The sequence below is a fragment of the Spermophilus citellus genome (assembly GCF_964194105.1).
Source record: "Spermophilus citellus genome assembly, chromosome: X".
Lineage (NCBI taxonomy): Eukaryota > Metazoa > Chordata > Mammalia > Rodentia > Sciuridae > Spermophilus > Spermophilus citellus.
This window is the reverse complement of record NC_138190.1, coordinates 19111393-19137788: the sequence shown is the minus strand read 5'-3', so window position 1 is coordinate 19137788 and position 26396 is coordinate 19111393. Positions and strand designations below refer to the sequence as shown.

The following is a 26396-nucleotide window of genomic DNA, read 5'->3' as shown; positions in this document are numbered from 1 at the left end:
GAGGCACTGGGTTTGATTCTCAGCACCATGTATCAATAAATAAAGGTCCATTGACAACTAAAAAAAAATTCTTTAAAAAACGCATTCTGTCATGTATAACTAATTAGAACAAATTTTAAAAAAGGAGATGAAAGAAAAAAAAGAAACAATGTACGCTCCAAAAAAATTATTTATACTGAATACATTTAGCTTTGTGAAAAGCTCACTACATTTTATTATTCCCCTGCCATTTTATTAAGGGCCCAGAAAAAAATTCATGGAGCATACTATCCTCCTATTTTCTTTCCAAACAAATAAATACTTCATATTTAAAAGGAATAATTAGCTATTTACCTTTTCCTTAATGACTTCAAGGAAAGCACATGGAAAAATACAGTCCTTCGGTTTAGACACAACTATAAGAAGGGGAAAAAAATTCCAAAACCCATTTTATTTTAATTTCAGGTAGACATCAATGCATGTTTCCAAATAGAAATTTGGAAATTAGATATAAATATTCCCCCATCCCTAAAATGTTAAAAGGTTCAAGTATTTTCATTGATCATGTTGGGATTCAAATGAATCGCCAAGCACAGAACTCTATCCCTACAATTGTTAAAACTTTGATCAAATTTTGCTAATCCATCAAAGTCAAAATGAATGATTATAACATTCTCTCCCAAAGGAAATCCCACCACCACCAAAGCCTCAACCAGTTTACAATGAAGTAACTCAGTTCAAACTTCTCAAACTTGGAAAAGATGACAGAGTTTCTCCTCTACACCATAAAAATAGCTGTTCTCACAGTAACATACAGAGGAGGTGAATAAAGGCTTGTTGAAATGAGCTAATGACTAGTTTCTTCCACATTTTCTCCAAGCTATTACCAGTGTTTTGTTCCATGTATTCCCCCTACTTAAGTGATAAACTTCACAGTAATCATAAATTTTGTTTTATGTTTAGCAAAACTAATGTGTTGCTAAAACAAAATAAATTTGCTAAAACAAAATTTATTTAACTGGCTTTCAACATGGACTATATCAGAATCCTCCTTGGAGACTGACTCATTAAACACACAGAATTCTGTGGATGTTTCACACATTGAATTGTAGTACAACTCAATTTCAATTTGATATTACTATAACCTCTCCCAAATAGGCGAACATTAATTTATTCCTTGGCACCTGCCTCATTGCACAGAAAACTCTGGACAATAAAACTTAGTTACCATAGCTAAAAACAACCTTAACAGTATGCACTATTTATTCTTGAAAATAATTTTTGAAAGTCTAAGAAAAAACTCAAATCAACTCTTTAACAAAGTATCTTTAAAAAATACATACCACAGAAGTGTGACTGAAAGGGAGGTTGTGGGGGTGCTTTATCTAATGCAAAATTGTGATGAACCAAAGCTGCTATAGCAATAACCTGCAAAGAAAGGAAGGAGGAAATCACTTATCAGACACCTAATATATATTCTGCATTCTTACTGATATGTAAAACTACAGGTACAACCCTACCCCACTTATCATCTCCCTGCAATTTACATTTATTGAAGAAACTGAGTTGTTTATCCTATAGAATGCTCCGTGGTATGGATTCTGTTGCTTATATCCTAATAGGGTCACTTTCATTTAACACATTCTGTTTCTGTACTGCCTATAAATTCACAGTTAGATCAAATGACTTTATCAAAACCAGGTTCAACTATTTGGCAAAAATACTTTAGAGGTGCTACTGATTACTTCTATCAGAAAGCACAGACACATAATGTCTGTTTTTCTATATTTCAGTGAAATTAGCAGCCACTGTCAATTATTGCCTAGATCCATTATTTCACTGGGGATTAGAAAGTGGTATTATTCCATTTTCCCTTCATTATTTATTAGCTGAAAACCTTCTAAGAACAGAAACTTCACTTCATCAATTATTTGGTTGCCTGAGGTACAGTATGTTTTCCAGAAAAGTCAGGATAATGCTTGATTTGATTCCCTCATTTATCAGTTTTAAGAATGAGTTAGTTCCCGAGTATCCTTCATAAATGAGCAATGTGGCAGTGTTATTGTTGTTAGTATCATCATGAACTCATAAATTTGAGTGTTTCCATCTATTGCAATTATTCTTATCGTGCTCACATTGTCCCACCTTTGGTCAGTAGGATACTCTGCAAGTTGTTTCCTAGGTCCTTCTGACATATCTTCAGTAGATTTTAATATCATCCTTACTTTCTGATATAACACGATGTTCCAGATTTATCTTAGACATTCCCTGCCTTCATTAAGCCATTTCTCCACAGAGCCCTATTTACTTTATTAGGAAACAGTCTGTGAAAACCTAACTCTGGGCACAAGAGAACGGACACTTCTTTTTTAATTTTAACTAAGGACTTATTGAACCTTTCCCAAACACTTAACTATTAACTCCAATCATCTACAGAAATGATTATTTAAAGATCAGGGCTTGGGCTATAGCTCAGTGGTAGAGCATGCTCTCAGCATGCACAAGCGCTTGCATTCATTCAGTCTCCAGCACTACCAAAAATAAAGATGAAATCACATACTAAAAGAATGCAAATATTGTCCAAAATCCTCTTTTAAAAATACTCCCATTTATGTCAAAATGAAGCAAACATAAAGAAACTCCCATTGATCAGAGTAAGAAAACCATAAGGATCAAATGTAACAAGCTGACCACACTGGTGCTCGCCTATGGTTCCAGCTACTTGAGAGACTGAGGCAGGGGGCTCACTTGAGCCCAGAAGTTCAAGGCCAGCCTGGGCAACATAGTGAGACCCCATTTCAAAATAATAATGTCAAAAATAAAATAATAATGAATTCAACAGATAGGGAATACACATATGTGTATGTGTGTGTAAAAACCACCATTTTAAAACTCTTAATGAAATAACTAATTGAGGTAAAATGACTAATTCATGGAGGCATTAGAACAGTAGTTCTCAACTGGGGATAACTGTACCCTCACATTTTCCTTTAAGGAATATTTGGCAATTGCTGGAGGCATTTTTAGACTGTTACACCTAGCAGGGAGAGGGGGTACACACATCTAGCAGGTAGAGGCCACGGACACTGCTCAACATCTCACAACGCAATAGACCACAACAGCACTCCACAACAGCCCAAAACACATGTAGTGGCAAGGTTAGATGAAAAGCTGATGGAGAAATATACAGTGGTTATCACCATTTGAGCCCACTGACCAATCTTAGCCTCACTAACAGCAGCTTAACCTGACATTATGTGTCTTCCAATATGAAGTACACTCTACTACCTATAAAGTATTTTGGCTAAGAAAGTTGAACTTGAATCTAATTCATCCTTTAGAGATAACTTATAGCATATGGATGTATGAAGGATGGAGGAAGAGTAGGCACTGTTTCTATAAAGGACCAAAAAATAAGTATTTTAGGTTTTGCAGGCCTCATGGTCTCTGTCATGACTGACTCTGCTGTCGTAGAGCAAAAACAGTTGAAGATATGCTGTGTTTCAAGGAAACTTTATTTACAAAAACAGGTATTGGGCTGAATTTGGCTCACAGACCACTGTTTGCCAACCACTGGTACAGAGGAAGAAGTCCAATGATACCACAACAGAGCAAACAAATACAGACAGAAAATGGGACATTATATGAGACAACTATCAGTGATTCTTGTAATCATTCAATGTCATTGAAAAGAAAGTGGGGGGAATGGGTGGGAGTTATACCATTTAAAAAGAGATGAAAGTGGCACAAAAATTAAACACCACCTGTGAATCTTGTGTAAATCCCGATTCAAACCATCTGTTAAAAGACATTGTGAGAAACAAAGTCATTTAAGTATGTGCTGGGGATTTCAGACTAAATCAAGGAATCACTGTTACTGTTATTGGGCTTGCTAATGATGGTATATAAGAAAATGTGCATATTTTAAGAGATGTATACAAAGGCACACAGGGTTAAAATGACATGCTGTTTGAAACTGACTTTAAAATACTTCAAGAGAAAAAAGGGAAGGGAGAAAAACAGGTGTCACAAAATTTGCTAACTGCTGAATATGTGATTGATATAGAGAGTTCATTGTATTATTCTCTGTGTACATTAAAAATATATTTTCAGCAATTTAACTCCTTGAAAAAATCCACAACACCAGACAAAGAAACAAATTCAATTCCTTCTCCAAAATGAAGTTTTGTACTAAATTAGTATTCTTTCCGGGCTGGGGATGTGGCTCAAGCGGTAGCGCGCTCGCCTGGCATGCGTGCAGCCCGGGTTCGATCCTCAGCACCACATACAAACAAAGATGTTGTGTCCGCTGAAAACTAAAAATAAATATTAAAATTCTCTCTCTTCTCTTCTCTCTCCCTCCCTCCCCCTCCCCCCCTCTCTCTCTAAAAAAAAAATTAGTATTCTTTCCCCTCTAAGAACAACTTTGTTGCAGTAAAGCTATACAAGTTCAGGCCAAGTATTACACCTAAGGAACAAATACAAAATATGTCCTTTTTTTTTTTTACCTCATGTTGATGGTTCTTTGCATTCTGCAATGTTTTCATGCTGAAAGACATCACCACAAGTGGAGGAGGACCAATATCCTTAATTACATTCACCAGGTCAGGTTTCAAAGCCATGGTCTCAAATTTACACCAACTGATTGGCTGGTTCAAGAGCTCTGAAAAAAATAGATATAACACATCAATCGCTTTTGTTATCTTAAAAAGAAAAAGTACCATAATTATGACAACTGTGATTAACTGAGATATTCTTCAGTCCTATCTTCTATTAAAAATGACATAATATCTAACTAAAAATAAGCCACATTACTGGATGTGTGTGTACCTATGTTCATTTTCTTGAGAAAAAAAAAAGTCCAAACAGGGGCTGAGGCTATGGCTCAGTGGTAGAGCACTTGCCTAGCATGTGTGAGGCACAGCATTTGATCCTTAGCACCACATACAAAAAATAAGCAAATAAAATAAAGGTATGCTGTCCATCTACAATTACAAATTTTTTTTTAAATCCAAACAAAGCTTTTTTTTTTTTATTGGTTGTTCAAAACATTAAAAATGACAAAATCATGGAATTTGCAGGGAAATGGATGGCACTAGAGCAGATTATGCTTAGTGAAGCTAGCCAATCCCTAAAAAACAAATACCAAATGTCTTCTTTGATATAATGAGAACAACTAAGAACAGAGCAGGGAGGAAGAGCAGGAAGAAAAGATCAACATCAAACAGATACATTAGGTGGGAGGGAAAGGGAGAGAAAAGGGAAATTGCATGGTAATGGAGGGAGACCCTCATTGTTATACAAAATTACAAACAAAGCTTTTTGTAAAATGATCTAAAGAATCCAGGACCCAAGATAGGTTTAAAAAACCCAAAGCACTACCATGGAGAAATCATAAAACATTTTTAAGAGATTCAGGAAGATAAAAGAATATCTCAGATACAAGTGCTAGAAAATATCAAGTAACAGGCAAAACAAGTACTATCCACATTAGGAAGTGATTCTTCTCCCCTCCAAAGGTCAGCAATTTACTATGGAGAACAGCTGGGCATTATCTGCCAGGTGGGAAGTACATGTAAACAACAGCATAATGGGACGCACCCTGAACAGCTGCCTGTGCTAAGGCCTCCTTCTAGACTAAACTGCCAGGCATTACAGAGATAAAGTGATTCCAAATATACCTACAATCATTCAAGGAAAATCTTGATGAAAAAACACACAAGGAAATAAACACACTAAAATATATAAACCAATTCCTTAACTTCCCTTTAGGGGAAAAAAAGCACATTTATCAGCAACCTACTTAGCATTATGACTAAATTTTTCCTTACGTGGATTTTTTACTTCAAGCCAACAAGGTCCTTTGATCTTTCTGTTCATCAAGAACAGTTCCAAGCTGGGTGTGTTGGTTCCAAATACATGAGAAAAAGTTTCTCCTTTCAAATCCTGAGGAAGCTGTGGTACTTCTGCCTAAAAGGAAAAAAAAAATCTTTTTTGTTTAAAACTATTACTTCACATTTTCCAAGTCTATATTTGAAATAAACAAAAGCCTCTCTATGAAGCAGCAGAAGAAACCCCTTTGATACATGTGAAATGTAATTTGCTACAAATGAAATCCAAAACAATTCACAGTAGGAAACAAAAACAATTCACAATGACAAAATAATGCATCTTGATGACACCCATTAAAAGAAAATAGGCCAAGAAGCTCCCCCAAGAGAGAATTTGTGTCCAAAGCTGTACATGCCTCACTGATAAAGAATAGCCAAGTAAGTACCACTCCATTAGAAGAATGAAAGCAATAGAGTGGGACTCATTGAAAAAGCTTCCATGGTACTTTTCATCACCACTGTCAAAAACATTTTTTAAAAGTTTCCCTTTTCCAACATTGTGGGATCAAAACACTAGAACAAAGGTAAAAAGAGGTTAAGGTCTAGTTAATTAACACCCTACAGCAACGACCTTGCCTGTCACAGGAGCAAGAGCAAGAGCAGCACTATAATGATGCTACTGACACTCCTCTCTCACCTTTCCACTGCTTACAAGAGACACTTAACAGACTAATGATGTCCAACTCCATCATGTGGCATTCATTCCACTTGACAAACAATTGTGCTGTTTCAAGTTATTTGTTTAAAGATGCATACTTGAAAGCAGAGAAAGACAGTATAACCTGTAGACTATGTACTTAAAATTAATTTTATCCATTTCAGTTATTCATTACTATAAGTCCACCTCAATGAACTGTGGGCTTGAGGAGCTCTGTCAGTACTCCTAATTGAAAGCTAGTTGAAAGTTCAAAAGTAGAAAAAAATGCCATTCACCAAAACCAGGTAAGTTTCTTTGTTTAACTTACCGAGTATCTAACTTCCAAGTACTGAGATTTTTCGGGAACATCAGGTATCTCAAAAGCATAATTCTTTTCCACTGTCTGGATAAGTAGATGTTTTAAAAAATCATTAAGACAAAAAACTTTTCAAAACTCAAATTAGCCAGCATTACATAAATAATACATTTTCCTATATTAAATCATCAGGAATCTAGCACCCTTATGGGACACAAGAGTAATTAAAGCCAAAAAGGTATCCTTTCACCTTTCAACTAGGACTAAGACACATAGTGACAATGTTAAAAAGACTTCTCTTAGACACTACAGAAATCAAAATATTTGCATTCAAATAGGAGCAAGAAGAGATTTTTTTTTTACAATGTTAATGCATTAAATCATTTGTCAAGAGACAGGTTGTGGCACATGCCTATAATCCCAGCTACTCTCAGAAGTCTGGGTAGGAGACTCGTGAGTTTAAGTCCAGAGCTATACATGCCTCACTGATAAAACATAGCAAAACATTGTCTCAAAAAATAAAAATTATTTGTTACTAATTGACATTAAGCAACTCCATCTTGCTAGAATAATCAACATTATAATTATAGTTCATATGTAGTAAGCATTGGCTATGTGTCAAGTACTATTCTAATCATTCAATATGAATCAAGAGATTTAACCCTTTTGACAATGCTTGCAATAGGCCCTCATTTGTCAAATAAAGAAACAGGCACAGGGAAGTCACTTGGCACTTGTTCACAGTCAGATACACTAGTAAGCAGCAGGGCTAAGACTTAAATCACAAGCAACCTGACTCTAACATTCATATGCTTCGCCATTACAACACATTGTCTCTGGAATTTTATGTTTTTAGTTTTTGTTTGCAGTGCTAGGAATCAAACCCAAGGCCTCGTGCATTATTACTTGTGGAAATTTAAAGAAGTGACTCAGCCACAATCCAGAACTTAAGTAGTTAAGAGTGTTAGCTGTATCTTTTGCAACTCAATCCTCCCTTTCTTTCCATCACTACTAACTTCCCATATTTTTAGTGGACTACAGACCCCACAATTATGGCCAAAGGCATCAATATCTCCCTAAAATCAAAATATTGTTTCTTTTTTTAGGGGCATTCTCCACTGAGCTATATCCCCAGCTATTTTTATTTTTTGAGACAGGGTCTCACTAAGTTACTATGGTTGGTCTCAAACTTGTAATCCTTCTGCTTCAGCCTCCCAAGTCACTGGAATCAGAGGCATGTGCCACCAACACCAGTTTGGACAATTTGTCATACATATCACACGAATATAAGACTTTCATTCTATCAGAAATAACATCATAGTCCCTGATTTTTAAAACTAAAACTTACTTAACCTTCTAATCAAAATGCATTGGCAATAACTAATTATAAAATCAAAATGTTTTCTTTGCCATTTCAGAATAAAAACATGAAATGTAAGCATTTAAAGTAATTTGCTTTGAGTTATCTATATATTCAAATTCATGACCATTATTTTACAAGCAGTTTAAAAAGAAAGCAAAATATTTTTAAAAATCTAACACAGTTTTTATATTCATGCCTATGAGATTGCCATTCTGTGAGTTAGAGATATGCAGAAGGCACTTTGTATGAAGTAGATATGCAATACCTATTTACAAAATCAAGACATTAACAAATAACAAATTAAGAAAGCTGGACAAAAATTTACAACCAAATACAAACCTTGGACTTGAACTTCATAATTTTATATTTTGCTGCTATTCTTTCATCAAATTCATCGTAAACATCCTTCATTGTAACTGGAATTTCTGTTTCCTTCCCTGTATTTAGATCAATTTTCTGTTCTCCCGTGGAAAGAAGAAAAGGGAGAAAAAGTATCTGTACATAAGATCTTCTTAACCACCAGAAACCCAAGTTTAAAACAGTTTTCATCCTCACCCATTTAAACACTTAATAGCACAGTCTCAACAATGAGTTCAAAGGCAAAACAATCCCTAAAAAATACTAAACCCAATGGCCAATTCCTCCCAAAGCATCATAAAGCAAGGCAAAGATGATCAATGCTAAGAAACAATGGGAAAATAAGTATTATAAATCCTAACCAAGATGCTCCACAATTCAACAGAAATGGGGAGGGGCTGATACTGGGAGGGAGCTGGAGATATTAAAAGTCCTAATAAAGAAGAAGCAAATGGAACTGATCTTGTTAAATGGCCACAGGGGAAATATTACAGCTGCCTATGCAACAAGAGCAGGAAAACTGGGCCAAATGCCATGTCACATTTTAGAGCCTTAGAGTCCCAAGCCCAATTATTATGGAAATGAGGAATAAGGGAAATATAACATTCTGTATTAAAACTCAGACACTTTTACTCTAACAAGTTGAAAAACTGAGTTCAACTTCATTTCTCTAATTTTCCCATCCTCTATTGGAATTGCTGACAATCAGTGGTCATGAAGCAGGGAGTAAGAAAGAATTGGGGCTGTGAAGAACTGCTACCCTACTGAAGGATAGGGTTGACCTTGGAATAGAGAATGGGTGCCATATATAATTACTGAAATCTCAAAGCTAATCACTAATGCTTACCATTTCACGGGGAAGGAAGTACAACGTTCGCTCAATGTTTTTCACCATGACACAACAGCTCACATGGGTCTTGGCTGATTCAATAAAAACTTTTCCAAACAGAAATACCACACCTGAAAGAATAAGGGAAAACTTAATTGAAATTGAAAAGAAAACATTTCAATTACACCAAATCATAGGAACAACGTAAATGCTCACTGAACATGTCCACACGTTTATACCTTTGTGATAACATTCTGACAGCAAACATATATAAAACCAGTTCTTTGTTTTTAAAATATTTATTTTTAGTTGTAGTTGTACACAATACCTTCATTTTATTTATTTACTTTTATGTGCTGAGGATCCAACCCAGGGCTGCACACGTGTAAGGCAAGCACTCTACTGCTGAGCCACAACTCCAGCCCCAAAACCAGTTCTTAACTCGGTACTTATGCCATAGTACACTATCACAGTGGTACAACCCCTGGGAGAAAGGGGATAGAATAATTCTCTAATTTAGTATAAACAGTTTCCCTATAACCAGTATTATCCAGATTAAGAAAAACAAAACAACTATTGTCCAACAAGTCTGCTATTACAACCTCTCATGAAAACATGCAAATATGAGAATATCATTCTAAATTTATTTTTTATTTACACTTACTGATAAAAAACCATCTTCATGTATTGGGATACATACATCAGTATTTTTCTGTATGTAAAGTTGTATTTGGGAAAAACAATTCATCTTGTATCTTATGGTTTGGAAATGAGGTACCCCTCAAAAGCTCCTGTTGATGCCAAAATATTCAGGAGTAAAATGATTTGATTATAAGAGCTGTAACCTTAACCTAACAGTCCATTCTAGCTTGAATGGACTAACTAAATGGTAACTATAGGGAGGTGAAGCATGGTTGGAGGAATTGGGTCACTAGGAGCATGCCTTTGAGGTTTATATTTTGTCCCTTGCACCTCAACTCCTCTCTCTGCTTCCTGCCTACCATATGCTAAGCAGCTTTCCTCACTGTACCCTTCTGCCATGATGTTCTGCCACACCTTGGGCCCAGAGCAATAGTCAGTCAGTCGTTCATGGACTGAACCTCTGAAACCATAAGCCCCAAATGAACTTTTCCTCCTCTAAGTTGTTCTTGTCAGGTATTTGATCATAGTGATAAAAAGCTGCCTAACACATCTCTTATTCTATATAAACATATATATCTCATAACAGGGTTCTATTATAATCTATTTCACCCTTTCTATATCACAAGTTACTTAACATATCTAGCTAGGTAGTATTTATACTATTCCTTTCTCTTCTGCTTCTATTTAACAAATGGTTTACTAATAAAATCAGTAGATATCCTTCTTTTGTGATGCCTCAGAAATATACACAACGAAGTAAAAACATGCCTTTCTAAACATCAAGTTATTGTTCTCCCGTCTCTTCAACAGAAAACTAGCCATTAAGAAAGGACTGCTGGGCTGGAGTTGTGGCTCAGCAGTAGAGCACTTGCCTAGCACATTCAAAGCCCTGGATTCAATCCTCAGCATCACAAAAAAATTAATAAAATAAAGGTATTGTGTCCAATTACAACTAAAAAATATTTTTAAAAAGAAAGAAAGGACTCCTAAGATCTGATAGTCAACCCAAGAGATGGTCACTGTAAAAAAAAATCCCAGGCTTCATGAACTAGACAGCAGTAATCAACATAGCCACTTATCTGAGACACTAAGAAAATTCTGGTACATCACAAAGCCAATTACCCCAGTTTCACAAGACAGCTCATCATCAGTATTTCCTTTTGTCACTTATTCTAATAGAAATAAGACTATCTAAGGATTTTCATTTCTGCAGATGATTAAAATTCTTACAAGAGTTGTGTGATTTTCAGCTGGGGTGGGGGAAGTGGGGAAGATAAGGGAGAGGAAAGGGCGGACCGTGGGACGATTTAAAGAAAAATATCACAGTAGCACAGAAATTTAGAAGTCATCCTCACGACAGTTAAAGATGGAAAAACAAAATTCCATGAAAAGAAAAATAAAGACCCTAATATTGGATTCAAAGATTCAAATAGCTCATTTTATAGTCAAACTAATATCACACTTCATGCAACACATTTGACACTGTTTATGCCTCGTTTGCCACAAAAAGATCATGGTAAACAAAGATTACATTCCCCCCAAAGTTACTAGCTGAAACCAGGTGCAGTCAGGATTATTCAACCTTGAAAAAGTCATAATGAAGACAGGATATCTTCCCATATGCAAAGAGTAAGATTCTTTTCATAATTATGGTGCATTCAGCAACAACTGACTGACTTAGAATCTGTAAGAAAGTGAGAAACAATAACAGGGTCTTTGGGAGTACTTCGTTTTTATTAGCAGCATTGATTTCACAAAGCTCAGTGATCATTACCTACTATCACGATGAAACTGTTCAACCCTCTGAAATTAAAGGACTTTTAAAAAAAGCTATTTTATTTAACCCATTGGCATCAAAAACAGAGAAAGATGTGCCACCTCAGAGAACACAACTTGCAAAGTACCACAGAATGGCAAAGTGGACTGACAATGAGAAGCCCTGACTTCTGCCACTGAAGAGTCAACTACTTTTTTTCCCCAGAGCTTGTTTCCTGCTAAGTGAATAACTAGACTAGATAATCTCTGATGCTTTTTTCAGCACTTGTATGACAAAAAAATATTAACTGAGCTGGCCATCATGGCATGTGCCTGTAGCCCCAGCTACTCAGGCAGCTGAGACAGGAAAACTGCTTGAGCCCAGCTGGAGCATCACTTGAGCCCGTAAGTCTGAGGCCAACAGGGGCAACATAGTGAGATCCCCCATCTCAAGAAAGATAATTGTGAAATGTTTCCCTGGGCTGGAGGTACAACTCAGTGGTAGAGTACATGCCCTGGTTCAATTCTTAGCACCACCGAAAATTTTTTCCCCACTATTGATTTTAAAAGCCTATCCATGGCCGGGCGCGGTGGTGCATGCCTATAATCCCAGAGGTTTGGGAGGCTAAGGCAAGAGGATCACGAGTTCAAAGCCAGCCTCAGCAAAAAAGCAGGGCGCAAGAAACTCAGTGAGACCCTGTCTGTAATAAAATATCAAACAGGGGTGGGGATGTGGCTCAGTGGTCAAGTGCCCCCCAGTTCAATCCCCAGTACAAAAAAAAAAAAAAACCTATCCATGACACTGGCCTGATATCAGAAATTAATTACTTTGAAAATTTAGTTGTGCCTCCATGTTTCAATCTTAGCCTCCAATATCCCTTACTACAAACCATCACTAATTAAGAAAAGTGTCTGTGATGATATATATTTGTTTGGTATCTGACCCATCCAATATAGTAGCTACTTTTCACATGTGGCCATTAAGCACTTAAAAGGTGGCTACTGGTTGAGAAACTGAATTTTAAATTTTACTTCCTTTTAAACAGTATAAATTAAAAGAACTACAAATGGCCATTATATTGGACATTATGGTACCTTAGTAGATCCCTGCCCTGTGAAACAATGGTATTTACTAATAAGAGTATAAACCAAAAAACAGTAAAAATAACAAACTCTCTTTCACAAAGAGTTTAGTTGTGGATGGACACAATATCTTATTTTTATGTGGTGCTGAAGATAAAACTCAGTGCCCCATACATAATAGGCCAACACTTTCCCACTGAGCTAAAACCCCAACCCAGAACAGTTGTTTAAGGTTCTGATCCTTGGCAACCAATGCTGGCAATGATGCTTTATAGGCACTTACTTGGGAGGGGGTCACCATCCACTTTTGTTTTACTCATTCTTATTTCACACTGCTACAAGAATTTAGGAAGCAAACTAAATAATGGCAGCAAATTCAACTCTGGTGCTCTGTAACTCTCCATGTGCATCCACCAGACTGTCAATCACTGTGTAGTTTATTTCAGAGACCATTTACTGAATGCCTACTATGGACCTGGCATTATACTGAATACTGGAAATGAAAGATTTCTAGCAGCTTAAAGGCTTTGGGATAGAGAAAAAAAACTGATTCAGATCATTTCAAAATCAGATGACAAAACTACAATGAGAAAGGGTATGATGGGGTCATAGGACTCTAAGGTCCATCTAGAGGTTTAGGAAAACTTTCAGGAAATGACAACTGAGCTGAATCTTGAAGAATGTATCAGATAAGGGCATCCCAGTCAGACAAATACTATGAGTAAAGGGACACGCAGGAGCAATTTCTAGGGCAAAAATTCATAGACAGCAGGCATCAGAAACCTTGCTAAGGAGCTTGGACTCTATGATATAAGCAATAGCTACTGAGGATTTTTTTAAAATGAGGAAATGATATAGTCAATGTTACTCTTCTGATCAATCACTCTGGCAGTAATGTAGAAGATAGCAGTTTAGAGATCAATTAGGAGGCTGGTACAATGAATTCAGTAGGCAAGAAGGGTTCAGGGCACCAGTTATGAGGAGATAGATTATCTACTTTAGAAGGAGTAAACTAACAAGTGAGGAAAAGGAGGGAATCAAGGATGGCTTCCAGGTTTCTGGTTTTGATGGAACCATTAACCAATGGGTTAATAATTAATCAAATCTATAAGGTCCCGTTTACCATGCAAGGAAACATCACAAGCTCCAAATGTTAGTACATAGACATCTTTAGGGAGAGGGGTCATTATGCTACCTATTACATCTCTCAGTTCCATGAAGTTGAGAAGTTCTCTCAGAGGTCTTAGAAAACAGGAAGATTAAAAAAAAAAAAAAAAAAAAAAAAACAGGACTTAAAAAAAAATCCCAGAATTAACAGGCAGCTACTTAAATTCAGAGATAAGAAACAAATGAGATATGTCAAAATTATTTTGCCTCCTATCTTTTAGGCAAAGGGTAAAGATTAAAAACAGAGAATCTCCACTATTTCTGTTTAATGAAAAAACATTCATTTGGAGGTGATTTTTAAATTTTAAAAAAAAGTTATCCTGAAGAACTGAAATAATACATATTCAATTTGGTTAAAGAGAAACAGGCCCAAAAGCACCACCAGAAACATATTTGTTCAATTTGAGGAGGGTCTTTTCTAACAGTTACTGTTGTTAAAAATGGAATGAGCCTCCTCTGTCATCTTAAGGGCATTCTTGGCTCCTGTAAGATGATTTTTTTTCCTCTACAAAGAGGGAGTTAGTAAGACCCCCTTATCAGAAGGTCAGGCCTGTGAATTCTAAAAGAGAATAAACTTTTTGTTTCATTTGTTGTGTGGCCCTCTTCTTCAATTTATCCCCAGCATTTTGTGAATTAAGAATTCACAATACTAGCTCATTAGGATGACCTGGGAATCAGTCTTGATTTCTCCTTTCCATCAATGCTCAGATTCAATCCATCAACAAGTTTGTATCAAAATACTTGTTAAATGCCTCCATTTCTCTCCTTCCCAGCCTCCAGGGTCCAAGTAACTAGTACCTCTGCCCTGGAATGACTGATCTCCAGGGCTTCTATAATTTCCTACCACCCCACTCTAGCTCACCCTTCTACAGCTATATATACAAGCATGCACACACAGAATAACATGTCTGTTATTCTCTTCACAGACAAGAGAATTCCTGTTGAAATGCAAAGTCAATTGTGGGACCATCCATCATTATGTGGCCTTTTACCTTTATCTCCAACTTCACTGCATACCAATCTTATCACTTGATAACTATGCTACTATCACACAGGCCATCTTCTTCGTGTCAGTCCTTCCCACTTACTGGATTCTTAAGCTGAAATGTCCATTCCTCGACTCTGTATGTGCCTCACATCTTAGCCCAGGGATCATCTCTTAAGACAGGCCTTCACTGAGCATCCTACAACTAACTCCCTTTTACATCAGTTTCTTTTATTTATAGCCAATTTCTCCCCACCCACTCCCACCCCATTAAAATATAAGCAACATTATAGCATAGGGAATTTGTGCAGTTTCACCCCCTCAGTGCTTTAAACACAACATGTGTCCAATTTGCTAAAGAGACAAATTAATGACTGATTCCATTTGCAGAATAATCCTGCAACTTCAGATACATCGATGGCAAAGTACAAGCACATTCAAAAATCACAAATAACTGATTTTTGGAATAAGCATTTTAAGGACTATTCACACCACAGGGTGGCTCACGCACTTTACAATGAACAAGTACTGCTCTCCTATAACACACTTACATGAGGGCAGAGCCTGTGCCAATGTTCATCACTAAATATTCAAGGGAAAACTTGCTACTCCATCAAGACATATGGTTACTTTATCTTTGATTACCTGGTTGGTTGTACTGATCTTCATAAGCATCCAACCAATAAAACTGGAACACTTGTTCTTCATCTGTCCCTTTTACCAATGGGAGTTGACTGGAATCCACTTGAATTTCTTGTGCTGAGAAACTATCATCTTCCTGATCAATGCCCCAACAAGAGTCATCTGGGAGAAAACTTCCCCTGCAGAAATCAAATTTTCCAAAACTTTTCAAAATCTAACAGAGTAGGGCTGGTGCTACTGCTCAGTGGCAGAGCACTTGCCTAACGTGTGAGGCACTGGGTTCAATCCTTAACACTGCATAAAAACCTAAACAAATAAAGGCATGCTGTCCATCTATAACTATGAAAACTTTTTTTTTAAATCTTGGTTGGGACTGTAGCTCAGTGGTAGAGCACTTGCCTAGCACATGTGAGGCACTGGGTTAAATCCTCAGCACCACATAAAAATAAATAAATAAAATAAAGGTATTGTGTCCATCTACAATGAAAAAAATTTTTTTTTTAAATCTAACAGAGGGGCTGGGGATGTGGCTTAAGCGGTAGAGCGCTCGCCTGGCATGCGTGCGGCCTGGGTTCGATCCTCAGCACCACATACAAAGATGTTGTGTCCATCGAAAACTAAAAAATAAATATTAAAAAAATTCAAAAAAAAATCTAACAGATTAATTGGAGTGCTATCTGCCAGGAAAAAAAAAATACCAGAAAATGCTCTTACAAGCAAGACGTGGTCTCTTTCCTAGGATCCGCCTTATGTTTCATCCTCTCTGCTGGCTCACTCTCTTGGTCCCAAGTCTTGGCAGCCACAGGCTTCATATCCACCTCCTCAGCTTCCATGGGCTCATCAAAGTCACCATCTTCAAACTCCATTTCCCCTGACTCACACTCATCTTCCGGACACTCTGGCTGCACCAACTCTCCTGTAGACATCAGCATATATTCCTGTCACATGCTAGTACCTGGGGCACAATGGTTTACCCAACACTGAAACATCAGCACATCCCTTTTCCTACACTTGTATTTCTCTTTAGTCTCCAAATTGGATGTTTTTAACTTTTAGTGCTACAAATCCAAATCTTTCACACTTAGACTTGCCATCACAATACCTCCACTTCTTCTACTGCTGTAAAAACAACTGCTCAACACCCTTGCACTTCTGCCTGACATCAGACTTACCAGCAAATTCAGCTCGTTTAAGAGGAGCAGGAGTTAATGAAAGCTCCTTCCTGGCGACAGGGGAAGCAGTTTTTCCTGAAGGAATTGCCTGTAAACATTTTTAAATGTTTAGTCACTTAGACTTGCATACTAAAAATATGTAACTGTCCTACCCTGACCAAAGATAATGACAATTCCCATTTATAAAAAGATTTTATGTATTATTAATGTAATAGCTTCAATTATTTTACTGTTACCTAGATTTACAGAAAAAAATACTTGTTTCCAGGAGGAAAATTATTGCATTTAGCACAGTTGTAATACCTATAATAAACACATATTAGTTACTACAAAATTTACTATGAAAAAAGCAGGCACATGCTATTTTTGAAATACACAAAACTATATATTGAATGGCAGTCCTAATTTAAAAAAAAAATCAAAAATAAATTCAAAGGCATTTCCTTCACATAGAAAAGCAAAAATAAATAAATTTAAAACAATATCATAAATCAAGACAGGGTATCTCTATACACTTTACCTTGGGGGTGTACACAGCAAAAGGATTCAGAGAAGCTCCAGTAGATCTTTTCTTCTTAGGTATTATTATAGGTGGAAGAGTTATTTGAGGTTTCTAAAAGGAAGGGTAAGACAGATATTCACTGCCATGCTTGGTTTACCACATAACAGATAAAGTGCATTTCTTCGCTCATTGAAACCCAATAAGCATTTTTCCTTCCCTGCCCCCCCCACCCCCCGCAGGATCTATGTTCACACACTGTGGTTACTATAGCAACAATACTACAGAAATCACTAGAAAACCTGAATAGATACTGAATCCACCCCTCACCAATTCTTTTCTTTTTAAAATTTAACACAGTCTTTCACTTATCCTTCCAGAATATTACATTTAAAAACAATCAAGATACATATGACTGCATAGTGTTGATGCTAGATTATTTTGATCTATGGCCATTAGAAAGAAATACACTTCTAAATAAGCACTTAGAATTTATGAGAAATGGCCAAATTTCAAATTCACAGTGTAGGTGAGCCTATTTGAGTTCTATCAGGAATAGGACACTAACTCTTTCTTCACTCCCACTCAGAATTAAAGACCAGGATCTCATGCCTGATTGTGTAGACTGACAGGCTTCAATCTATTTAGGGAACATATGCTATAGCAACTGAACACAAGCAGTGAGCATTCACAGAACTGACTCCTGGGTGTATTCTTACTACTTCCAACATACACCCACACAGCCCCATCTACATAATCACATAGCTGTAACAGCTAGAAACTATTCACCTAAAATGGTGAGAAGAAACTAACTGGAAGATTTTATTTTTGTTTTTATTTTTGTGGGATATTTCTTTTGGTGGTACTGTCCTTGCATTTTTTAAATTCTAGCAAAAGTCTATTCCATACAACTTACTGAATTATTTCTAGAACCTATGTTCCCTGCACATTTTATAACTCCCAGAGAATCACTTACCTCAGTGTTCAGATCTTGTAGAATGTCACCTAGCAGTTCATCCTTAGACAAATCTACAGCTTTCTAGAGATTATAAAGGAAGGCAAAATGAGAAAGCCCTGCACATTAAATTTTCACCCAGACCACACACATGACTATGAAAGGAAGAACCTAACCAATCAGTCCTTACCTCTTCATTTCATTCACTCTAAGTGCTCAAATCTATTCAGATTTTAACTACCACCTGTGTATACGTAAATTCTAAATTTATAGCTCCCATCCTCTATTTTAATTCTCATTCCATGATCTTCCTTCTAGTCACTGAAATTAAACACACTTTCAATTCAGTTTTCCTGTTCAATCTTTCTTTTCTATGTCCCAAATTCTAATCATTGAGGTGCTTAAATCATTTGAAAACTAAAGTCAACTTAGTGAGTGAAGCTGGGAAAATGTTATTTAAATATGTATTAAGTTTCTAATATCTGTATAATCATATTCTAAATTCATTTCACAAAGGAAAAGACAAAATATACAGAAACCATGAAACTCACATCTGTGGTTTTCTTTCCAGCACTGGCAATGAACATTGACTTGATATTGTTTGGTTTTGTCACTGCAAGTTTCTTTACATTCTTCTTGTCTCTGTTGCGTGCTTTAGCATCCTTTCCTATTGGAACATATATTATTTAGAAACACAAAAGGTCCCAGTTCAAACTGGAAAACAAAAAGCCTAGTAGTCACTTGTTCTCCATATATGGGAATTTGGGAAGAAAATATTAAAACTTCAAAATACAAATATATGAAGATGTTACACGAGGTACATAAAGAAGAAACTTTAAAATAAGCTAAATTCAAAAACTTGGGCTAACCGTTATTACAAAAACTGATAAAACACAAGTTAAATATCAGGATAAGTTAAGTGTGACTATTTAATTGCTAATGTTAGTGTGAATAAAAAGTCTTTTTTTTAAGTGAGACAGGAGGGCTGGGGTTGTAGCTCAATGGTAGAGCACTTGCCTGGCACATGCGAGGCACTGGGTTCAATCCTCAGCATCACATAAAAATAAATAAAATAAAAGTATTGTGTAAAAAAAAAGTGATATAGGAAAGATAAAGCCAAGCTGGAATCAAGAGATTATCCTAGTAACCTTCATGAGATCATATCTTTGATTTTATATGTAATTTGACAGAACAACTTAACTGTAAAGAAATGGAATTACCAGTTATGATACTGCAGCATCCTGATTTCCATTTTTATGAGAACAGCAACTAGACACATGCAACTATGTCACATTAACACTAAACAGCACAGAGGCATTTGCTCATTAAAAGAAAACTTTTGCCATTTATTCTCTTCTGACCATGTGTAAATCAACTTTCCTAATACTGTCAATTTTAATCTCACTTTCTGATTCATCCCCAAATAGTCTCAATCTCAAAAAAACTAAATGAATAATTAAAATAGTGTGGTAGTGGCATATACATAGAGAGACCAGATGAGTAAAAAATATAATCTAGAAAAAAGACCCCATCACATATGGAAATTCCGCATATAATAAAGGTGACAACTTACATCACTTGGGGAAAAATAGATTTATAAATAAATAGTGTTGGCTAGCCATTTGTAAGATCCATATAAACACCAAAAGGAAATTTTAAAAATAAAACTATACAAGTACTTTAGAAAAGCAAATTCCTTTGTAACCTGGGTATAGTAAAAATCTAACACTAATTCAAAATCCACTTTCAAGGAAAAAACAGATTGATAAATTCAATTACACCAGAAAAGGAATTTAAAGAAAAACCTGGAGAAAATATTTACAATATGTATCACAGATAAAATATCCATTACCCTGACAAACATTTCCCTGATATAAAGACCTAAAACAACCAACTGAAACTCCAAAGGAATGTGAGCAATAAATACAAAGTTTTATGAGAAGATCCACAACTTTATGTATAAAAGAAATGCAAATGAACACCACACTGAGATGCCATTTCTCGCATATCAGACTGGCAAAAATTCAGCTTAACAACATACTATCAGCAGGGCTTTGGGGAAATACACACTCAGACGCTGTTCATAGGAGGGTACAAAAGGACAACTCCTAGAAGAACTTGAGAACTTGGCAATGTCTTGTCAACACCTAATAAAAATCTTGTGAGCATTTACTCTCTGAGCCAACAATTCCACTTCTAGGAATTTTCCAAGGAAAACATAATATGCACAAGAGTTACTGGATGTGTGGCACTATTTGTAATAATAAACTATTGAAAATAAATGTCTACCCAAAATAATTATTTTAATAAATGATAGCATATCAATATAATGGAGTACTATGCAGCCATAAAGACATAAATAAGAAAAATCTGTTAAGTACTAATATGAAGTGATTTTCAGAATATCTTAAATGAAAAAAGCAAACTACAAAACTATCTATAGATGATATCTTTTGTCTAAGAAAGAAAATAGAAATACGTACACACAATTCCATTCCTAGGTATATATCCAAAAGAAATGAAAACAGGTATTCAAACAAAAGCTTCAACATACATGTTCATAGCAGCATTAAAAAAGGTAGATAACTCAGTGCCCATCAACTGATGAATGGGTAAACAAAATGGGCAACACATATCCAGATAATATTATTCAGCCACAAAAAAAAATAAAGCACTAATACATGCTATAGCATGGAAGGAACTTTAAAACATTATGCTAAGTGAAAGATGCCAGACAAAAAAGGTTACATATTGTATGATCCCAGTTATATAAAACGTCCACAACAGGCAAAACCATAGAAGCAGAAAGCAGATTAATGGTTGCCAGGTGCTGAGGGAAGGAAGACTAGAGAGTGACTGCTTAATGAGTATGGGGTTTCCATCTAGGGCAATGAAAATATTCTGAAATTAGATAATGGTGATGGCTGCAAACACTGCAAATGTACTAAATGTCACTAATGGTAAATTCTGTGATATGTATTCTACCACAATAAAAACAGGCATTTTTCACATGGCAAGGCTATGAAAAGGTTTACAGGACATTTGTAAAATATGTGAGACCAGAGAATTGCATGAAGGAACTTGTATCTTTATTGAGACCAACTGGAGCAGTTTGAAGACAGAATATACTTAATGGTTAAAATGTTTAGTATGCAAGGGGGCTGGGGATATGGGGATATAGGTCAGTTGGTAGAGTGCTTGCCTTGCATGCACAAGGCCCTGGGTTCAATCCCCAGCAACCGCCCCCACACACACAGTTTAGTATGCAGAAATCCACAATTAGTGTTTGTTTTATTGTGCTTTTCCAGTTATTTTTCTTCATTTGGACTTGACCAATATTTTTCTCTATTTGAAAACAGCTTGCCAGGGACTGGATTCACACCATAAGGAGCTGACTTTATACTCAAAACTACAATTTCTTGTAAATTTTTAAAGTGGATTTCAGAACTCTGTTTGCCTTCATAATATCTTGTGACCTTACGTGGGCTCTTAGTGAGGTTCACTGAAACAATGAGGATTTGTGGGTGAATGGCAGTGGCAAAGCATGAAATAAAAATTTCTAAGACTAGCTGTCTTCCAGAATATCAACTCATTCTCTTTACTAATGTATTGCCAAAACAGATAACAATATGAAAAGAAACAGTGGTGGCTCATTTATTCAACAAATACTGCATACTTCTTTCATGTCTGCTGCTGTGATCAGCCCTGGAGTGAGTAGGACATGGGTCCTTTCTTTAAGAAGCTCCTTAACCAGTCCAACTTCCTAATTTGTAGCTGACCAAAACTAAAATCTACATAGGTGATCGGGACTATGTCAGGTTGATATAATTAACAATATAGCCATAACACAGGTCTCCTTGATTCTGGGACATAATACAGTAAATGGGTTCATTCTATCTTCCAGGACACATATAAACTACAAATACACAATTCGCCACAATTCTACAAAAGGGTCCCAGTGTATAGAGTTTCTACGCTACAGTTTGGCAGAAATTGGTCCATTCATACTCTAATGGATGGATGAATGAATAAATAACATCCCCTGTGAGGGAAAACCAAACATGTTTTTTTTTTAATAACTGTGAACAAAGGAAAGATAAACCAGAAATTAATTAAAATGATTATTTATAGAGATGGGTAGAAATAAGTCAGAAGGCATAGGAATAAGAGCAAGATTTTTCTGCATATATCTCTTGATATCATTTTGATTTTGACATTATATAGTTATTTTATAATATTGTAAAAAGTTAAAGACTTTTAAAAATTTGAATACAAAAACAAATGAACCTATAAACTCTCACAATAAATCTTTAGAGGGATATACGCCAAGAACAAGTAAAATTGCAAAGAAATCATAAACTTTACTTAGAAAGGTTGTTAATAGAGGGCTGGGGTTGTGGCTCAGAGGTAGAGTGCTTGCCTAGCACGCATAAGGCACTGGGTTCGATCCTCAAAATAAAATATATTGTGTCCACCTATAACTAAAAAATGTACCTTAAAATAAACAGAAAGGTTGTTGGTTTAGTAATTCTAAATCAACTGTGTATATTTCAGAAAACAAGGATTTTTCATTGAAAGTGTAAAAATATGAATTGAGAAGATGAATTCAGTAGTATTGGACTGGGATAAAATTTATCAGTATGAATTCAAAACATACATACTTTCCTAGTTCTGTTCACCAAAAGGACCTAGAAGCTAGAAACCATCATACCCCAAGAGCAATAAACACATCCTTCTCCCAGATCTGAATAATATTCCCCATGAATGAAACCAGATGGTGGCTAGAAACAGTTGATTCCAAGTCTGGTACAGGAAGAGTACAAGGTAAACTTTGAACATCTTCTCAGCCCTGATAGCTAGGAAATGCTCAGACTGATTGGATCACATCAAAAGGATGCAGGCACCAACTAAAAGGGGTTTCACTCCTACCAGCTAAATCTGGGATAATTTGAACACTGAAAGGAGAAATGGTAGCACTGAATTATAACAGTAAATTTTCTAGAAACCCATGAGTTTGAAGTGATAATTTTAAAAAGGAAAGAAGCTGAGTGCAGTGGCATGCACCTGTAGACCCAGCCACTAAGGAGGCTTAAGCACGAAGATCACCTGACCCCAGAAGTTCAAGGCCAGCCTGGGCAATGTAGCAAGACTCTATCTCAAAAATAATAGAATAAAATTTAAAAGGAGAGAATCATCAACAGATGCTGAAAGCACTGGGTGAAAATTCATGGGAAAATGGGATATACACATGGTCTCAAATTATCACCACTTATTTGCATTAATCATAAAGGGGGAAAGGTAGCTTTAGAAAAAATCTGACATATCATCTTAACCAGGAGATCAAATTATTATCAACACTAAGGGAATGGAATGCTCTTTACAGAGGGCATGAATTCAGGGCCTTGTGTATGCGAAGCAAGCCCAGGGTCAATTTCCAATACTGCAAAAAAAAAAAAAAAAAAAAAAAAAAAAAAAAAAAAAAAGCTGCAAAAGACCTTACTCAGCAAACTGGACACATATTACTATAGACAATGATAAATGATAATGGTACTGTGGTTAAGCAGATGAGAGCCTTTATTCTTAGAAAGGGACTTCTGAAGTTCAAAAATTTCACCAACAATTAGTCTGTGTCAGTGGTTGGAAAGGGGAGAGGAAACAAATGTTGCAAAACATTAATGTGCAAATGAGAGTCCACTCCCTCTGTAAGAGCATGATAGCAGAGACGTAAGGCTTTGTGGCCAAATAGGATTCTGTAACATGATTATATATTCTTTATATTTATCTTTTTTTCAAAAAACACACTTTGGGGGCTGGGGATATAGTTCAGTTAGTAGAGTGTTTGCCTCCCATGCACAAGGCCCTGGGTTCAATCTCCAGCACCAAACACACACACGTACTTTGGAAACATAAAAACCTTTCCTTAGCTCAATGGCTGTATAAAAACAGATATGATTTGATGATTTGGGGGGGGGCTGTTAATGGAGAATGTTCTAAAATAACCTATGGTGATAGCTGCACAATTCTATGATGAATTTTATACTTTAAATGAGTAAATTACATAGCATGTGAGTTATATCTCAATGAAGTGGTTTTTTTCCCCCCAAAAATAAGCCATAGTTTGCTGACCCCTGATCTATCACTTGGTGGTAGAAGACCAATTAACAAACTAAACCAAAAAAATTTTAAAAAAAAACAACCAAGGAGTATTTCCCATTCTCATTTTACTGAACTAAATCTGGCTTATTTACCTGAAAAAAAAAATGCCAAGATTGTACAGTTAAGAAAATGTAACACATTCATTCATATCATTTTAAATTTCAATTAAACAAAGCAAGCTGATTACACTAGTTCTAAACTTTATTATTGTACTGTACAATTATTGAAGAGCTAAAATTCTGAGTTCATCATTTCAGTAGGAATTAAAACACATCACTTACTATGGCAGTCCTCAATATCAACAACTCTAAACTGACCATAGGACTAAAAATTTCATACTTTCTGGTACTGTTTTTGTTTCTTACACTTAATTTTCTACACAAGTGTGATTCTCTCACTGTCAGAACATATACTCTATCTAAAAATAATTGTGTAGGTTCTTCTCCCTCAAAAGGAGACTGTTTCAGAATACCAAGTCATCTTAAAAGTTTAGACAATTCTTCAAATCTCAAAATGACATTCTTTTGTAGGTACCTTTCTCACTGGTATCAAGAGCATTATCTTCAAGATCATCATCAAAAATCTCTCGGCCATCTTCCACATAACCAATACCATCTGCAGGAACAAAATTTAATATTGGGATCAAGTTTTCACAAGTCACCAACAATATTTTAGCCATGGCAAAAAGAATACTTTTGTACCCACTCAGATATTCTCCTAGTCTGTTCCAATTTATAAGTGCAGCAGAATCCTATTCAAACAGGTCTCAGACAAGGCAGGTCATCCACACAGCAGATGTGGCATCAAAACCAAATATATACTATACCTAGCTAGGTGAAACAGGGAAATGATCTGGTCCCACAGGATCAAAAACTTAGCCACAAAAGCTTGCTTCACAGGTATTTTACTCTACCAGAAGAATTTTTTAAAAGCCCAGAAAGGCACCCTAGTCTACATGGGAAAATTAGAATATAGCTGAGCTCTATTACAGAAATAGAAACATAATCACAGACACAGTCTATATCTCCTTCCTGTGGTCAGCAATCACATAAGCAGGAAGCTTTATACAAGGGACAGAAGAACAGTAGAAAAGAACCAGCTTTTATAGTACTTTCCATTGCTCATATTACCTCTCATACCTAAAACTTCATGTGCTCCTTGCAGCAATCAGGGAGATAGTTTTCTTATCTCCATTTATAGAATAAAAACTTGTGGCTCAGTGGCATTAAGTAACTTGGCCACAGTCACACAGTTGCAAAGGAGAAAAGAGAACCTCAACCTCTGTCCCTTAATTCAGATGCTGTGTTTTGGCCCCACAGAAACAATTCACTCCAATTCACCCTCCTCCCAATTCACCCTTCCCCACTTTGGTATTGGGGGTTGAATGCAGGGTCTCATGCATCTTCACAATTCCCAGAGTCGTTTCCTGGATGATTTTTACTATATCTGGAGGTATGTGCCTTGATTCTCCAAAATGTTGCCAAATCAACTTCTTATTGTCCTGCTTCCTCATCCTCAAATAACTAAAAATGATCCAAACCAAAGGTATGATTCTAACAATGCCTTCCCTCCACCCAGGCAAAGAAGAAACTCCACATGAAAACCTACAAAAAGCAACTAACACAGTGCCTGACAGGTAATTTCCTCCTACATACCATCATCCACAATCCAGTCATCATCCTGCCGTGCCTGAACCAGCTTCGAATACTGTTCTTCATCAACTTCTTCATAAACACTTGTGAAGTCCTCGACCTGCCATTATACAAGTTTGAGAAAAAGCTTCAAATGGAGTGAAAGTGTTAAACAATTCTTACGAATAAAAAAAATTGTCAAATTGAAACTGGAATGGCAGCCTGACGGAGACGCTGCAACCAAATCATGAGTTCTGACATTCAACACCACTACAGGGTTTTCCTTAAATAGACATCAATTAACTTAGTATTCCTTTTAGGTGGGTGTTAACATAAG

General features: G+C 36.1%; 1 protein-coding gene across 4 annotated transcripts in view; it reads right to left on the bottom strand.

Moving 5' to 3' along the window:
- POLA1 (DNA polymerase alpha 1, catalytic subunit) overlaps positions 1-26396 on the bottom strand; it is a 296467-nt gene that overhangs the window by 260807 nt on the left and 9264 nt on the right. For all 4 annotated transcript variants that reach the window (XR_014019935.1, XM_081276741.1, XM_081276742.1 and 1 more), the window contains exons 3-17: positions 26084-26180; positions 24963-25043; positions 18824-18939; positions 18294-18356; positions 17339-17431; positions 16819-16906; positions 16361-16562; positions 15650-15825; positions 9391-9503; positions 8526-8642; positions 6836-6910; positions 5811-5949; positions 4488-4642; positions 1323-1407; positions 334-395 (exon numbers count right to left, since the gene is read on the bottom strand). Coding sequence is in view for 3 of the 4 variants with exons in the window: in XM_081276741.1 (XP_081132867.1) it covers positions 334-395; positions 1323-1407; positions 4488-4642; positions 5811-5949; positions 6836-6910; positions 8526-8642; positions 9391-9503; positions 15650-15825; positions 16361-16562; positions 16819-16906; positions 17339-17431; positions 18294-18356; positions 18824-18939; positions 24963-25043; positions 26084-26180 (1662 nt within the window). In the remaining variant the exon portion in view is untranslated. The remainder of the gene's footprint in view (positions 1-333; positions 396-1322; positions 1408-4487; positions 4643-5810; positions 5950-6835; positions 6911-8525; positions 8643-9390; positions 9504-15649; positions 15826-16360; positions 16563-16818; positions 16907-17338; positions 17432-18293; positions 18357-18823; positions 18940-24962; positions 25044-26083; positions 26181-26396) is intronic.